This window comes from Nuphar pumila, chromosome 15 (genome assembly GCF_984573655.1).
Source record: "Nuphar pumila chromosome 15, dmNupPumi1.hap1.1, whole genome shotgun sequence".
NCBI lineage: Eukaryota > Viridiplantae > Streptophyta > Magnoliopsida > Nymphaeales > Nymphaeaceae > Nuphar > Nuphar pumila.
The window spans coordinates 36955500-36974278 of NC_143263.1; the positions used below are offsets into that span (position 1 = coordinate 36955500).

Here is an 18779-nt window from a genome sequence, read left to right on the forward strand (position 1 = left end):
CAAAATTCATAAAAAGTTTGCAGAATTCACAAACTTTCACATACTTTCACATATTGTTGACTCTAAGCAATGCAAAATTTTGTTTTAGCTGCAATAAAGAAATTCTCAGTTTGAAATAAATTTTGAACTGTGTTTGAATTGAAGATTGAATTGTGCAAATTTCTTATAAATGTGCATTTTCTATGCAAATTCTCATGTATACATGTGAGTTTCCTTCAAAATAAGTGAATTTCCTTCTTATGTGCGAATTTTTCGCAAAAGATAGAAAATTTGCATGTATACATAACATATTGCATGTATATAAAACTTGTGAATTTTCTTTAAATTTGTGATTTTCTAACTAAATGCGTGAATTTTCTAAGCTAAAATGAAATCTCGCATCATGTTAAAGTTCGTGAATTCCATAAACTTTTCATGAATTTTGCATTGAAAGTAGACTTTTGCAACAACAAAGTGAAACTCTTGATAGCATTCACACTCTAATCACACACACACACACATATATACACACACACACACACTTAAATCCATGCACTAAAATATAATTATTTAGCATCACTATAACTGGACAACATGTCAAAGTATGTGAATTTTATAAATTTTTCTTGAATTTCACTAACATGATACTCTTTACAAATTTCTCAAGTAATGGATTTTCGCAAACATTATCACGATATTCATACTATTTATGCAAAATTCATGATTTCAACAAAAAATATTATGCAAATTTTGTTTTTAGTGAGATGTAGCGAGCTCATAAGTGTGTTGCGACATAACACGTGAAAATCTAGAGATCCGCTTGTGCTAAGGGTAGAAAGGTCCTAAATAAATTGAAAACCTACAAAATTGGACATTGGACGAATTTCAAAATTTATAGGTATTTGAAAAAATACATCAAAATTTTCATATCTAAAAAAAAATTTGAATTTTGGGTAGCAAACCTCATCCCTACATTCATTAGGACTTAATGATGAGACGAGCACCTGGTGTTCATGCTCAGCTTACTGAGCACATTATAAGATTTCTAACAAGCACTTTAGCCATCCATGAGCCCATGAGCAGCTCGTCAGGTTTCTCGGGCCTATTCCTACCTCTCTCTTGGGCTGTGGGATATTAGATATTGGGTTAGTTTTAATGAAAAAACTGGGACCTATTGGCTTCACATGTAGTCATGGGTGCAAACGAATGGGCTACAACTATAGAACAAAAATTGAATATGAAATGTGTAAAAGAATATCAGATGAAGTACGATAAAATCTGAATCCAAGATATGTATCTTAGCATTGGATTCATAATAAAATGTATAAATACAAGTTATTCAGTGGATTGAATTTGATACAAGTTTGAACACATATCTGACACAAAATACCAATATAAAATATACTGGCATTATTTGAAAGCGGCCATTTTTTATGCAGGGGCCATGCATGTAGCTTCACAGCTGATGATTCATCCTGACATTCTTCGAGATAAACCACACCTATATTGAGAAATGCCAAAATCGTGGTTGTCGAACAAGCTGTCGACTATGCATACAATGTGAACACATTTTGAAATCTTGAAATGCCCGTACTATCCTTGTAAAATGAAGCGACTTTGAAATGCATCACCATTTGTCAAAATCCTTCCCATGCTCAAAATTTTTATTATCTTTGTGTTTAAGATATTTTTACCCATTCTCATAATGAACAACACGCATGCCATACCAAGCATGCAACATCTCAATAATAAGGAGATTCACATAAACATTTTGCAAACTTGTTGAATTTCACATAACCCCCCCCCCCCCCCACCCACAAATATGCCAACTTGAATCCTAATAAAGGAGATTCACATTTGAAATGTGAGAATCTTTAGCCCTATGTGAACCTTATAGAATTTAAAAGGTATAGCTCAGCAGGTTCGCTCGATATGTTTGCACTTGTCCTGACATTATTGCACACGTCATACAAATTTCATTTAACTAAACTCGCTTAAAGTCAGCACATACATACGTCTAGGGGTGGCAATCGTGTTGGGTTGGCGGGTCAGCATACTTCAACCCGAACCCGACCCGTTTATTAAACGGGTCGGCTGTGGCAAACACGAACCCAACCCGTTTATTAAACGGATAACCCGGCATGACCCGCCAACCCGTTTAATAAACGGGTTGGGTCGGGTAAATGGGTTGGCGGGTCGGCGGGTTGACCCGCCCGCCTAACCCGTTTATTAAACGGGTCAACCGGGTTGGCATACCCCAAACACGAACCCGACCCATTTAATAAATGAGTTAGGCGGGTCGACCCGTTTATTAAACGGTTAGTTTAAGCCCAACCCGAACCCGCCTAAGAGGCGGGTTGGTGGGTCGGGTCAGGTTTTGCCACCCCTACATACGTCTATGAATGTATGTATGTATGACATTCACAAATATGTGTTGTGAATGTTTATACCTTCGCATATTTATTAACTGACATCACACATTTGCGAACTTTATGACCTTCTCGTGGACACTATGTGAACGTCTTTTAACTAAAAACTTCATAAAGTTTGTGTGTATGTTTGCAAATGTGTATCTTGACTTTCACAAATCTTCTTATATTTGCACGTATATTAATTCGTATATAAAGTCATTGGTTGTTTATTTTTTGTCAAAACCCCAATTCTTTTGAATGCACTTCAACCTTTAACTCCATTATCCTAATTGAATGCTTTTGCACAATCAACCCTAACCCCATTACCTAATTGAATATTTTTGCACATTCAATCATAACCCCGTTACCCCAATTGAATGCTTTATCTGAATAAATTATAACCATATTACCTCAAAACAAAACAATCAAATATTAAATAAAAGACAAGTAAAGGAATATAAATCATCTACGACAACAACCAAACACAATTACTACAAGATATATAATATATATAATCTAAAATTTGACAACCCTAAGCGTACAAATGCCAAATATTATATAAAACACAAGTAAACAAACATACATTAACAATAACAACAACCAGATACAAATACTATAAGGACAATATATATATATATATATATATATATATATATATATATATATATATATATAAACATGATGAAGTTGACCAAAACGTTGTTCCAACTTCGTCGAAATGTTGTAAGATGAATTGCATGAGAATTATTGCAAGAAAAAAAGAATAAAATAATATTTAATGACTATATATGAATCAGTGGATATGCGAAGATAAAGACATTCATAACACATATTTGTGAAAGTCATGACACACATTTGCAAACATATGCACAAACTTTATATGAGTTTCTAGTTAAAGGAGGTTCACATGGTGTCCGAGTGAAGGTCTTGACATTCACAAATGTGTAATGCAAACCTTCAACTAGTCAGCAAACATTTACATTCACAACACATATTTACAAATGTCATACATGCATTTCTGAACATATGTAAGTCTTGACTTTAAGCGAGTTTAGTTAAATGAAGTTAGTATGACATAATGTCAAGACTGCCACAAATATATGAAGCAAACATGTGGAGTTAGAGCTGCTAAATTCTAGAATGTTCATATAGGCCCTTGCAAACCTTAGAAGATTCATGCATTTCAGATGTAGATAATTTGTGTTAAATTCAAGTTAACATGTTCACAAAAATTTCATGTGGATTTCATTAGGTTCGAAAAATGTTTATGCGATTTTCATTGTTATTGAGATGTTGCGTACTTGGGACGACATATATATCTATTACGAAAACATCAGCAAGTTCACTTATAAGAAATGTAAAATGTCGTAAAAAAAAAAACAGAGAATCAAAATTTTGAGCACATTTATGAAATTGCACCACATTACAAGGCTAGTACACTCATTTTTCTGTTTTGAAAACATTACATTTTTAAAGAGGGGTGATCAAACTATCGCGCTGGGGTTAGGCAGACCCCACCAGTTATACAACCATAACATTGGGATTCAAATGTGTACTACGTGCCAACGCAAGATGACGTCCACTTACTGCTCCTACCGAACAAGAGGCGCCCCCGTTGGTTTGAGCCGAGCTTCTAAATCACTAAATTTAATAGCATTTTCACTAAAAAATTGTTAAATAAAAATAAATTATCTGATACTTAGTATCTTTGGAAGATCACCGGTATGTTCAACGACGTGTAAAATTGACACGAACGACGTTTATAGCACGCGAACAGCACGGGAGACCCATGCTGCATTTTGGAGGCCCGAGTGCCAAAGTCCAAAAGATACGTGGACACAAGGACACAGAATGCAGACTTGTGAGTTGGAAAAAAATGAGACTCGAGGCCATTGGATTTTTAAAAATGATTTAATAAAATTTATTCATGATTATTTAGCATTAAAAAATTATATTGATTGAAATGTTATTAAAAACCAATAAAATTCATTAAACTTAATAAAATAACGACCATACGAATCCGTGTCTGAACGTGTCACCAGGGACGCACAACAAAACATCGTGTCCCTATGACATATCCGAGTACTTAGGCCGGATCATCGGATCTGCTTTTTCATTCTTCCACTAGTAAGGATCAACATTTGAAAATATCGCAGAAAGAGTGGCGATGTTTTCATAATATCGGCGATATTTATATCAATGAAACCTAAAATGGCGAGGGCAGCTGCTAGCCTGCACTACATAAACTTCGCCGAGAGAGAGAGAGAGAGAGAGAGCGAGAGAGAGAGGAGGGTGGTCACGATGCAGGGCAACGGGGCTTCTCCTTCTCCTCTTCATCTTCCTTCGTCTCGCAGAAATGGGGGCGTCGTCCCCCCTCCTGCGGTGGACAAGGGGGTGGACTTCGCCAACTACTTCTGCACCTACGCCTTGCTCTACCACCAGAAGGAGATGCTCTGCGACCGCGTCCGCATGGACGCCTACTACAACGCCATCTTCAACAACAAGCACTCTTTCCACGGCAAGGTGGGTTAGTGGGTACCCCTAAAATCCAACAAAAATCCACTCATTCCAATCCTCTCTTCATTTCCTATTCGAATACACATTTGTGGTTCCATACATGCCTCTATTTCAAACATATATGATTTATTATTCTTTTTGAAGCTTTTCTATTGACCACCAATCAAGAAGTTGGCTCTCTTTACTTTCCCTGCGCTTGTATTCTCTCTCAGAGTCACATAGTTGGTTAAATATTTTTGATGTTTTGGGATGATTGGTAGATTACAAACTGACCACTAAAAGAAAACTCTACTTTGTGATTATTTATGAGGATAATCAGTCACTGGCTCATTGCCGGATACTGTGTTTTTGTTTCCGCTAACAATCTGCTCTTGTTTGATGTGTCTCTTGAAGGCTGTTTTGGACGTAGGCACCGGAAGCGGCATTCTCGCAATCTGGTGCGCACAAGCGGGAGCGAGAAAGGTTTACGCGGTCGAAGCGACGAAGATGTCGATGCACGCTCGCGATCTCGTGAAAGCCAATCGTGTCGAGGATGTCGTTGAGGTCATCGAGGGATCCATGGAAGATGTTGAGTTGCCAGAAAAAGGTATTAAGAGACGGGCAAATCCTCTTTGGGCAATGTTAGCCTAGAGAGACTCTGTTTTCAATTTTGAATGCTGTTCTACGAGTAATTGGTGTCCCATTTGATTTGCGTTTTATCTAACTCTGCAAAAGTGGTGTTTTCATTCGACTATCTGAATTTCGTTTTCTGCCGTCGAGTTCGTCCAATGTAGACTGTTTCATTGCAGTTGACATCATAATATCAGAGTGGATGGGGTATTTTCTTCTACGGGAGTCTATGTTTGATTCCGTTATTTGTGCACGCGATCGCTGGCTGAAGCCAACTGGAGCAATGTATGTTTCTGCTATAATGTATTTCTTAATGCTTTCATTTTTTGTGAATACGATGAAATCATTTGCAATTGTTGCATTCTAGGACGCACAGTTGGTACAGTTAGGAGGAATGTTGTTGGTTGTGAGCTGCTATGAATTAGCTTCATTTTGCTTCATGCCTGCCTTTGTTAAGTGAAGATTTCTTTCAAGTGTGATGTTACCATTCTGATTCTGTGGTGTGCAATTCAAAAAGGCCATTTATGTTCATTGGCTGCCAATTCTTAGATTTTTTTAATTAAACTGAGCAGATAGTTCTTTGGCTCTGTATATGCTCAAAGCGTTTTTTTTTGTGATATAATGTTTCTCAATTATGTGTGCCTTTAATACATAGGCGCGAGTACTGTTTTATAATCCATACAACTAAAGGAGAAAAGCTAGCGTATGCAACAAATGGGGTCTTCCTACCTCTGTCCCATCAAAGTTAATTTCTTAACATGAGGAACACCATTGAAATGATGATACATGGATGACTTCTCTTTGGCCTTATATTAGCCTAATGAATTATCAAAGACTTTGTTAGGCTACATAAATCATCAATGACTTTGTTGCCTATATCTTTAACTAAGTAGCTTAAAATGATCCTTCTATGTACATCATGTGGTTATCATAACTGAGATGCCTTTAACATAAAAAGTTGGAAACAAATGCTTTATAATGATCTCATTGTGCCTGTCTATTTTATTAATGTAATGTCGGTACATTGATTTTGTTGTTAGATTGCATTCTACGAATGTAGACTTTCATTTTCTTGGTAGATTGATTCATGAATGATGCATACTTGTCATGCCTTGATAGATTATCTTTGCATTTTACATTTTTGTCCTAGTCTTTTGTAGTCATTCTTTCAGAATGTGATGACGTTTGTGGTGAGTTCTCAAGTTTGAGCTTTTTCAACTGACACTTAAGGCCGTGGGCATAGCCTGCCAGGTGCCAACTTAGGAGCATGGTGATTGAAAAAGTTGTACAGAGAAATAACACATTGTCTTTAAGGTTCTGTTTGGAAGCCTTGCATTGAGATGGAAACACCATTTTCATGTGTTGCCAAAATATGGTTTTGCCAAAGTGTGGTGTTGAGGGTGGAATTGCCAAAAACATCCTCTTGTGAATGGTGTTGAGATGTGGTATTGGGCATGGTTGCCAGTCGAGGAAGCGATACGGGAAGCGATATGGGAAGCGGGAGCGGGAAGCGAGGCACTTTCAAAAATTTAGGAAGCGCGGGACTACTTAGAAGCGAGTCACGAACTGCCTCGGAAGCGACCTAGGAAGCGAACCGGAAGCGACCTAGGAAGCGAGGGGGAAGCGACCTAGGAAGCGAGGGGGAAGTGAAAAAGAGAAAAAAAAAAACAAAATAAAAAATAAAAAATAAAATGGAAAAAGAGGGAAGTGAGGGGGAAGCGAGGGAGAGCGCATTTCCCATAAAAGGGAAACACGCTTCCCAAAAAAAGGGGACGCTTCCCCATGCATTTTGGAAGCGTGATGTTTCGCGCTTCCGAAGCGCGTATCGGGGAAGCGCGCTTCCCCTACTATAGGGGCGCTTCCGGTAACTCTGGTATTGGGGCTACAGACCCCGTTCCCGATGCAGTGTTTTGGAAACACCATTGCTTCCAAACAGCAGAGAGCATGAGAAGACTGGGGGAAACTACAATACACCTCCAATTCAAGGCTCCCAAACAGACTGTAAATGGCATCAACAAAGTTGCATTTTCTTATTCTCTTATGTTTTGAAGAAATTGGTGTTAAGCATATCATATTGTGCATTTTAATGATCTTGGTTATTCAAAATTGTACATTTGCAGTTTTGTACCCATCATTAAAGAAAAATGTGGCCTCTATAACCAAGATAAACAAACTATTGGTAGAACTGAGACAAAATACAAAGTCATAATTGCCCATATAGCAAACAGTCAAATTACATTCACAATTTTGCAATCAATGCACCATAATAAGGGGCTGTTTGGGTGATATGTAAAGTGCGGTTTTTAATTGTGCTTGTTGTAAATCCCCAGTGACCGCAAGAAAACTGGGGTTTCTCTGTCTTTGGATGATAGTATAAACCCATTTATGAAAAACTTGGGTTGTATGAAACCTGGGCTTTTAAAAAAAAGTGAAAAATCTGGTGTTTCCAAGATTTTTTCACTTTAAAACCAGGTTTACCAGAGCAAAAGGGTCACAACATTGTTGCTGCCCCAGCCCTCTTCCAGACTGCTGGTTACCCTGCATGGAGTCCAACCATCGATAGCCGTCCTAATCGTCATTCTGACTGAAGAAGACCAACAAACTGTAGCATTAGGAGCTCTCTCTCTCTCTCTCCATTTGGAAACAAGGGTCCTAGCAGTCCTTTTGCAGCCTGGGCAGTCTATGGCAAATGTAATTGTTTGCAGATGTCATTTTAATTAGGTTGATTACATAATGAACTTATGATTAATCTGTCTTTTACTAATCGTTAGTTGACAAATGAATCTTATATTCTTTGTTTTTGGGATTTTTGGCTTAAATGTGTTTATTTCAGTGCTAGCATCTTTCATGGTTACCCATTTGTCAGAAAATCCTAGGGAGCTATTTCTATGTTAGGGACTGGTGGAGTGCATGTCATGCATCACTTTGTTCCTATATATTGGTTCTCTGGTGCTAGTTTTGTTGGGTGCACTTTTCTCGACGGTATATTGGGATAGGTGATAAATGATTGATGCCCAAGTTCTTAATTGGAAGAGGTATATGAACAACTTTTATAGGTTGGTAGGCAATCTTATGGGATATTAGTTTAGGGGTGTCTGAGGTTTGTGTGCCAGTTTTGACACAAAAACTCGTGGGAATACAAGTACCATTTGTAGGAAATCTTATTTTCAATGAGTTATGTTCCTTTGTGATTCAAAGTTTGAGATCACTGTGTTTCACAAACCTTAGGGCCTGTTTGGATGACACTCAAAACAAGGTTAATAACCTTGTGTTGGGTGTCCTGGTTTTGTGCACTATTTGGGTGCACAAACGCAGGTATTACAAACCTGATTTTGAACCCCAAATCGGGCCAACACTCCGTTTCTTCACTTACCCAGGTTTTCACAAACCTGGTGTATTGGGTGGGGTGGGGTGAGACCCCTCCAACATGTCCTCTTCCCTAATGCTTTACCATGGCCACCACATTTTCTGTCATTTCTGGCTGGCAACCAGCCAAAAAAGGGCCAGTTTAGTGGCGTAGGCGATACTGGATCAGCCATTTTTCAGTCAGTCACCGGCTGTAAATGGCCTGAATGTGAACATTTTTTTCTTTTATAGCAGGCCTTTCCGACCATTTTCATCCAGTTTTTCTTTTTTAAAGAAAAAAGTTCCTATTTCTGGCCAACTACTGGGTGGAAAATGGCCAGCCTGGTACATCGTCATTGGATATCACTAGGGCACCCATTTTCTGGTTGGTATCTAGCCAGAAAATGGCCAAAGGGAAATGTTTTTTTTTTCAACTTTTGATGACCAAAGACCAGGTTTTACTGGCTTTTAGTCATCCAAACAAGTGCAAAACCATGTTTTTGGCAAACTGGGTTTGCCAAAAACCTGATTTTAAGGCAAACTGGGTTTCTCAAAAACCTAGTTTTGCCCTGTCATCCAAACAGGCCCTTAGCGGAAGCAATTCCTTCACCTCGTAAGCTACGAACTGCACTTCTATGCAGTCTCTCTCTCTCTCTCTATATATATATTAACTGCTTGTTGATTGGTTCTATCCAAAAAGTAAAAGTGTAAAACCTTGTTTTCATAATTTCAAAAATAAGGTTTTTGCTCCAGGTTCATCTCATTTAGCAGGTCTTTTGAAAAACCAAGTTTTTGTCATCCAAATAACCCTAAAGACTATTATTTAACACATGTTTAATGAACATGAAGCACAAATCTTAACATTCATAACTTGTGGTAACATATAAAATAACAAGTAGCATGTATACCATTGTAATGAGATATGCGAAAATACAAAGAGCACTTGCAATGTCCTACAATGGACAAACAAAAGAGCCAATAGCCAAGTCCACAAAGGGACAACACATACACAAGCCTTGAGATAGGCAAAAATATAGAAGTCTCTTTATTGAAAAGAGGGAGAGCTCTCAAGCATAAGAATTACAAAGGGGTTCACCCCTATTTATACAAGAAGAAAAGGAGAGGAAGGGAGGCCACATGGCCTCAAAAGGTGTGCCCAAAAGGGGGCTCCCATGGAGTCGTTGGGAGCCCCCAACGCTCCCAATTGTGACCGTTGGGGGCCCCAACGACTCAATGGTGGGGCCCTTTAAGTGGCTTAAAGAAAAAAAAAAGAAGAAAAAATAAAATAAATACAAAAATGATAAAAATAAAAGAGGAAAAAAATAAGTACCCCTGTCGGGTACTATGTAAAATGACCATAATACCCCTATTGGGTATTATGGTGTTCTAGGAAAATACATATATATATATATATATATATATATATATATATTGATACATATATTTTAACACCCCCCTCAAACTTTATGGGGAGATGACCGACAGTTTGCCAAGGAGAAACATGAAGCGAGGAGCAGGAAGGGCATTAGTGAAGAAGTCCGCCAACTGATATTCTGAAGTGACATATGGAAGAGTAATTGTTCCCCGTAAATATTCATCCCGAACATAATGACAGTCCATCTCGATATGTTTGGTGTACTCATGGAAAGTGTGATTGCTTGCAATATAGATGACACTCTTGTTTTCACAGCATAACTTTGAAGCTCCAGCAATATCAACCCCCATGTCTTTGAGAAGACTACGAAGCCCCACTAATTCCATTGTTGTGGTTGCCATAGCCTGGTATTAGCTTCAGTAGAAGAGAGCGAGACTTTCTGTTGCTTCTTGTATCTCCAAGCAATTAAGGAATCTCTTAAAAAGACACAAAAACCGGTAGTTGAGATTCTATCATTAAGGTTACCTCCCCAATCTGCATCAGTATAGGCAAAGAGATTTAAGGAAGAAGATGATAGAAATAACCTATATTTATGCTGTTTTTGATCTATTGGATGATCCGGAGCACGATGCTCATATGCACAGTTGTAGGAGCATGCTAAAATTGACTTGCAGAGTGAACCGCATGAGCGATGTCTGGTCTGGTGATGGTTAGGTAGGTGAGAGATCCAATGAGTTGTCTGTAGGGTGTGGGATCTTCCAGAATAACACTATCCTCCAACCTTAATTTGGCATTAATGACCTCTGGAGTCCCTACCTTTTTATCATATGAAATGCCAGACTTAGTACATATATCTGCATCAAGCTTCATCTGTGACAAAATATATCCTCGAGGAGAATATGCGACTTCAATACCAAGAAAATATCTAAGAAAGCCTAAATCAGACATGTCAAAATTATTTTTTAACATGGTTTTAACATCAACAATACTATTTTGATCATTCCCAATGATAATCATGTCATCAACATAAAGTAATAAGATAACAATACTAGTACCTGCACTTTTAACAAAGAGAGCAGTGTCAGTATAACAAGAATGAAATCCTAATTTAACCATGATATCACTGAAACGATCATACCAAGCCTTGGGGGCTTGTTTAAGACCATACAAAGCTTTTAAAAGCTTAAGGGTTTGACCTTGTCCAATATTAATTTCGGGTGGTGGATCCATATATACTTCTTCATTTAAATTTTCATTTAGAAATGCATTTTTTACATCGAGTTGATATATAAGCCATTTTTTTGTTGATGCGACAACTATTAGAGTTCTGACACTAGCCATTCGGGTTACAAGAGCGAATATTTCCTCATAGTCAATTCCATATTCTTGTGAATATTTCTTTGCTACTAACCTGACTTTATATCTTTATAGGAAACAATCGCTTTTGGTTTTAACTTTAAAGACCCAGCGACATCCAATAGGTTTTTTATGCGGAGGGAGTTTGACTATTTTCCAAGTATTAGCCTTTTTTAGCGCATCTAATTCTATTTTCATTGCTTCAACCCAATGTGGTAAAGTCTTAGCTTGATTATAATGAGTATGTTCATAATACGAGTGTAAAGTTATCAAACATGCCCGATAATTGGGTGCTAAAGACTCATAGGATACTAACCTATTGGGTGATATTGATTCTCTAAAAGAGTGCCTAATGGGGGGCTCTTCTGAAGATTTGGAAATTTGAGAGAATTTTTCTAGGGCACTAATAGGCTTTTCTTGATCTCTTCGGGTATAAACATTAATATTTTCATTATTAGTACCATTACTTGGTGGTGACATATCAAAATTGAACACTTCACAAGTGTCCTCTATATTTTCAAGATGATTCATAGAATCATCGTTTATGTCATCAATAAGATCATGTAAAAACATATAATCAATTTCATGTGATGATTCTATTTTTTTAAAAGCATTCTCATATTCTAAGAAAGTTACATCTTTTGAAATATAATGCTTGTCATTTTTGAAATCAAAACACTTATAGCCTTTTTGATTTTCCCCATAACCTAGAAAAGCACATTCAATTGCCTTTGGAGACAACTTATCTCTCTTATGCAAGAGAACAAAGCATTTACAACCAAAGATGCGAAGGCGATTGAAATCAAGTGAGAATTTAGAAAGTTTTTCATAAGGAGAGGCATTGTTTAATTTTGAGGAAGACATTCTATTGATTAGGTATGTTGAGGTTAGGATGGCTTCGGTCCAAAATTTTTTTGAAATATTTCTAGAGTCAAGCAATGTTTTAGCGGTTTCTATAATATGCCTATACTTTCTTTCCGCTAGTCCGTTTTGTTGTGTAGTCCTAGGACATGATTTTTGATGACAAATTTCATTTTTTGTTAAGTAATTTTGAAATTCATTAGACAAGTATTCACCACCGGAATCGATTCTCAAATTAGATATATTACTTTGAAATTGGTTTTGAATTTTTATATGAAATTCTTTAAAGAAGGAAAACACTTTCGATTTATGACTAAGGAAATAGATCCAAACATATCGAGTAAAGTCATTGATGAAAGTAACATAGTAAGAGTAACCCCCTTTAGACATGACCAGAGATGGCCCCCAAACATCCTAGTGTACCAATTCAAAGGATCTTGAAGAAAGAAATGTTTTAGTTGAAAAAAGAATAGCCTTCATTTTTTCAAAAAATACAATCTCTGCAATTAATGTCTTTTTCCTTATAAAATTTGTTTCCAAATGGAAAAAGATACATTTTTGAATAGCTTGGATGACCAAGCCTTTTATGCCAAGTTTCAATACTTTTCTTTGGACATAAGAACAAAAATGATTTGTAGGAAGGTTTAGATGATCCATATAGTAAAGGTCCCCCTTCCTATGGCCTTGCCCAATCCGCTTCCCGGACCGGAGATCCTGCACAAAGCAACCATTAGATGAGAAAGATATTTCACATCCATGGTCGGCAATTTGGGAGACCGAAAAAAGATTTAAATTTAATTTTGGAACAACTTTAACTTTTGGAACAAATTTTTTTTGAGAATTTTTGGAGTTTAGAGTTCCAATGCTAGAAATTTTCAAAAAAGTTCCATCGGCCGTAGAGACACAAGAGCCTTTTGAATTGGTGCAAACATCGATTAAAGCATTTTCATGAGGGGTCATATGAAAAGATGCTTTGGAGTCTAAGATCCAAGAATACGTACCGGGTGATGATGTAGATGCAATGACCGCACCCGATGTGGAGGAAGTAGCTTTAAGGATTTGTTGAAGAGCTATGGATATTTGACCAAGGGTCTCTTTGAGATCACCATTCTTGCCTTCATCTTCTTTGGTGGTAGATTCTTTAAGAGAGGCCACCTTAGGCTTGAAAGTTCCATTGAGCTTTGTTTTAGCGGGTTTAATGTGACCCGGCTCATAACAATGATGACATACAATCATTTTTCTTCTTCCATTGTAGTTTTTGTTTACCAAAGTGGGGCTTGTAGGTTTTTACATTATTGTCGGGTTTGAAAACGACAAGCACTTCATCAACATTCTTACTCATCCCAAGCCTTGTTTATTCTTGGGTGACCTCGGCAATAACATCCTCTATAGGGGGAAAGATGGATCTATGGAGAAGTGATGACCTCACTTGCTCAAATTTGGGACGTAGCCCAAATAAGAATTGGAATAATCGATCTTGTTCCATTTGCTTTTGTCTTAGTTCGACATCTTTCATAGCAACCCATTTTGGCTCTAAAAGAGCGAACTCATTCCATAGTGGGTTTAAAGCACTGTAGTAGTCTTGAATACTTGAATCACCTTGTTTGGTGGTTCTAATTTTTTTCTTGTAAAAAATAAGCTTTTGCAAGATCCTTTTAGGTATACATACCCTTTATAAAAAACCAAGCCTCATAGGCCTGACGAAATTTAGCTATATTAGCACATACCTTGAATTCGATGTTCATAAACCAAACAAGGATTTTTGCGTGATTGCTTTCCCAATCTTCTACTTCCTTTTGATGATTTTCAATGGCTTTGAGGCGAGCATCTCCCTCAAGAGCCTTTTCTTGTCCACCATCTTTGTGAGCTCCAATTTAGGTTCGGGAATGGAACACATAACATACCCCCAAAGTTTCTTGCCTTTGAGGTTGTTCTCCATTGCCGATGCTCACATCATGTAATTCTTTCCATTGAGTTTGATGGATAGATCGATTTTTGCTTTCATAATGCCACCAAGAAGTGAGAACTGAGAAGGGAGGCAATAGATGAAAAGTATACGTACCGCGCTTCTTTCTCTAAGAATCGAGTGGCTCTGATACTATGTAATGAGATATGCAGAAATACAAAGAGTGTTATAAGCACTTGCAATGTCCTACAATGGACAAACAAAAGAGATGATAGCCAAGTCCACAAAGGGACAACACATACACAAGCCTTGAGATAGGCAAAAATATAGAAGTCTCTTTATTGAAAAGAGAGAGAGCTCTCAAGCATAAGAATTACAAAGGGGTTCACCCCTATTTATACAAGAAGAAAAGGAGAGGAAGGGAGGTCACATGACCTCAAAAGGTGTGCCAAAAAGGGGGCTCCCATGGAGTCGTTCGGAGCCCCCAACGACTCAATGGTGGGCCCCCTTAAGTGGCTTAAAGAAAAAAAAAGAAAAAAACATAAAATAAATACAAAAATAAAAAAGAGGAAAAAAACAAGTACCCCTATCGGGTACTGTGTGAAATGATCATAATACCCCTATCGGGGGTATTATGGTGTTCTAGGAAAAATACACACACACACACATATATATATATATTTATTGATACATATATTTTAACAACCACCACAAACTATGGAACATGAAACCTCAAAAGATAAATATATAATATTTCATACTGTTATCATCTACTACTCATTGGTTTCTTAAAGGCAAACCAGGTTTATTCCGTCTTTCAAGTAAAAATGGACTTACATAATATATGTTGTTAAGTAAGGGATGCGTAATTGGGAAACTTATATATGATGGAGGATATATGGGCGTCTCATATGAGATTGAGGAACACCCTTTAGCTGTTAACTTTCCCGTTTCTCTCCCCCTTCTTTTCCTTCTCTTGTGCAGGGCATGATTCCCAAGGACAAACTCACACTTATCAGCTTTCATGTTTCTTTCTTCAGTCCAGAATATGAGGTTGTTTATTAAGTCTGAAGCTGGAAACCATGTTTACACTTGTCTTCTTCTAAAGTCAAGGGACAAATGCTGGACACCACAAGTCTTCATTGTGAACTGCTTCAACCTCTGGGTGCTCTATAAACTTTGAAGTCTGCTAGCTTCTTTAATCTTATCTTCTTCTATCCTTCCACTACAATAGTCACAACCTTCACGATACCCCTTTGGCTTCCATGCACCTTCCTCTTCTACTTCAAATACCTTCTTGAAAATACACCTCACCGCTAGTAATACATCATTAACATAAAGAGAGCCTGATTGTGAGTCTCTCTTCAGAATTAAGAGGGTCTCAGCAACATAGTAATAAAGATCACCAAACTCGTCAGCTTTTGCAATGCCTTATAACAGCTCTGATAAGTGGAGCCTGTCTACCTTAAGTGAGTTGCCCCCCCTGTTAATACTCAAAAGCTCCTTAGAGGTTTTGGGTTACTATTTTCCTCAAATTCCTCTCTGCAAAACTGCTTCCACTTGACACAAACTCATCCTATCCAAAGAATCTTAGCACAGATATTCCCACTCACTCCAATCTCATATCTTTCACAACCTCCCCACTCCATTTCTTTTGCATCTGGCTACCAGTGCACACCATGAGCATCTCCGTTTTCTCTGAGTTTAATCTGGACCTCCTCTTGCCACCTCTAACTTGAGTTTTTCTCTCCATCGCTGTAGTCTCTACACATTTGAATTATCCACCATAATCCTAGTCTACGTCACCTGCATGCAGGTGCGGGTGCGGGTACGGGTGAGGAGGGTACGACACAGCAATTCCAAAAAATGTGGGTGCGGGGACATGGCTTTATATATGTATATATATATATATATATATATTAAATATCACATAAATACAAAATAAATTCAAAATAAACTGAATATAATCTAAATATCTATGCTATATCTAAAATATATATTATATACTGAAAATCTAAAGTTATAAACTGAAAATATAATTATAAATTATAAATTGAATACAAACTTGTATGTACAAGCATGTTGACACTTGACACAGGTACAGAGGGTAAAATGGCGTGTCCCAGTACCATAGACTCAAGTTCAAACTGTCTGTTTTTAAGTTGTCTAACTTTGTTAAATGCTGCCAAGAATGTTGCAACCATCGTGTTCTTGACTTTGATTGTTATGCTTCCTCTCTTAATTTATTTTATTCCTATAACTTGCTGATAAATGTAATTAAGTTTGAGGCATGTTTTCCTTTTGCAAGGTACCCAAGTCATGCGCAAATGTGGTTAGCACCAATAAGGTCAGGTTTGGGGGAGCAAAAGAAGAATTATTATGATTCAGCAATGGATGATTGGTACGGTTTTCTTGATGAAACTGAAGCTTACTATGGGGTTGATATGAGTGTATTGACCAAGCCTTTTGAGGAAGAGCAAAGAAAATATTACCTGCAGGTGCAACCAATGTCACGAGTTCCCTTTCTTTTGAAGATGTTCTTTGATGATTGCTACTGTTTATTCTTAGATTATCAATTGCATCCCTTGATTAAGGGCGTGGTCCTCTCTTTTCTAAATCTTCACCCACTTCCTGTGATGATGACATGGAAACAACGTATACAAACAATTTGTTGATCTCTCTCTCTCTCTCTGTGGATTTTATCAAGTTCACCAAATCCTTAAGATTTTCTGAAATGTCAGGTGTAGATTTTTATTAATTGGAACCTTAATGGTTCTTTTATTACCATACATACATGCAAGCATGCCATGACTATAGACTTTCAGTTATGTTCTCTTAAAAGTTGACTATTTCCCAGAAACTCTTTTATTTCACATTACTTCCATTTGCCGTTCAATTGGGTGTCATTGATAAGTTTATGCAGATTATTGTTAATATGGATCTCTTTAATTTTGTGCAGACATCATTATGGAATAACCTTCATCCTCAACAAATTATAGGAACTCCTGTCATAATCAAGGAAATTGATTGTTTGACTGCCAAACTTGATGATATTATTGCTGTTAGAGCAGAATTTACATCATCAATAGATGTCGATAAGGGGCAGTTTTGTGGGTTTGCTGGGTGGTTCGACGTTCATTTTCGGGTACGTTTCACTTGCTATATAATATATATTTCTTCAGGATTGAATCCTTTAAGCCTTTTTTTTATCTTACAGCTACTGTTGCCTCTCATTGCTTTCTCAGGGAAGCATCACAGAACCGGCAAAATGTGAGGTGGAGTTGACCACTGCCCCGTCTGAAGACAACCCAACACATTGGGGTCAACAGGTTTCTGTTGTCTAGATGCACGCATTCTTGTCATTGTTGCCATTATCATTTCTTGATTTTCATTAAACGTCATTGCTAGTTGGTGTTCAATGTTTACATGACTTTATATCTAATAACAACATTTTGTTGACATTTCTTCATTATAACACTCGGTGTTTTCATTCAGGTCTTTCTCATACCTGTCCGTGTAAATCAAGGAGATCATGTGAAGGCTAGTTTTTCAATGTCTCGTTCTAAAGAAAATCATCGACTTATGGATGTTGAATTCATATATCAGACTCTACACCCATCTGGGAGGTCATCTGCACCCATCACCTCCAAGTTCTACATTGAGTAAGTATCTGAACTGTTTTAGTATACCAGTCAGCTGTAATCAAGGTTTACTTATTTTGATGGTAAACTTACACATACATGGTATAAGTGTGCGTATGTATCAAAGCATTTTTGTTGGTTTCCCATATATAAACAGCAGGGAATTTTGATGGTTTCCAAGGTAGAATAGTTAAGTTCTTGCATTGGGAGATAGAATACGATTAAATGTCCTTTTCGAAACTTGGTAAAGGAAAATATGTCATTTTTGAGGTATCGTATTTGATCTTTCATATTGAAGATTCATATGCGTCTTGTAGTTTCATGGTTATTAATTTTCTTCTTTATCTAATTGGCATGTGTTGAACTTGATGTTTGCTTGTGGGAGTTTTTATCAATTTTTGTTGCACTCTTTGTAACAAAAGTGTTTGTCATCAATCAGTCAGTTTTCTATTCAAAGATACTTGAAGACGACACCTTGGACTTTAATCAATAAATTTCTTAGCTCTTGGTTTGCTGTGTTCGTGGTCCAAAGTTTCTTCTGTTGGAGAGAAGTAATGAACATAGTTAGCAAAACTCCCTCTTTTTCAAAAAATCGGCAAAAAAATGTGTTTATAACACAAAAACTTATATTTTAAACAAAATAATTTTCAATGTGTCCCTTCTTTTTGCCTTCGGTTTTACCAATTGAATGCCTACATCCCTTGCATAAGATTCCTCAATTTTTTTGATATTTACATGGAGAAAACCGCCCACAGGATCAGAAACCTAGCCGCGCTGGC

At 37.2% G+C, this 18779-nt stretch overlaps 1 protein-coding gene across 2 annotated transcripts; it reads left to right on the forward strand.

Annotated features, from left to right (window-relative positions):
- Positions 1-4653: 4653 nt before the first annotated feature.
- LOC149815145 (protein arginine N-methyltransferase PRMT10-like) lies at positions 4654-18293 on the forward strand. 2 transcript variants are annotated; one of them, XM_089988995.1, is made up of 7 exons: positions 4654-4913; positions 5301-5493; positions 5681-5801; positions 16668-16857; positions 17319-17504; positions 17605-17688; positions 17855-18293. In XM_089988995.1, the coding sequence occupies exons 1-7, from the start codon at positions 4692-4694 to the stop codon at positions 18023-18025; spliced, it is 1167 nt and encodes a 388-aa protein (XP_089845121.1). In that variant the 5' UTR covers positions 4654-4691; the 3' UTR covers positions 18026-18293. The 2 variants fall into 2 exon arrangements, with proteins under 2 accessions (XP_089845121.1, XP_089845122.1); XM_089988996.1 differs by having other exon boundaries at positions 5696-5801.
- The last annotated feature ends 486 nt before the right edge of the window (positions 18294-18779 follow it).

Coding starts and splice junctions, on each gene's coding strand:
- LOC149815145 (XM_089988995.1), top strand. CDS start 4,692: ATGCAGGGCAACGGGGCTTCTCCTTCTCCTCTTCATCTTCCTTCGTCT. Junction 5,494..5,680: donor TGTTGAGTTGCCAGAAAAAG/GTATTAAGAGAC, acceptor CGTCCAATGTAG/ACTGTTTCATTGCAGTTGAC. Junction 5,802..16,667: donor CTGAAGCCAACTGGAGCAAT/GTATGTTTCTGC, acceptor TCCTTTTGCAAG/GTACCCAAGTCATGCGCAAA.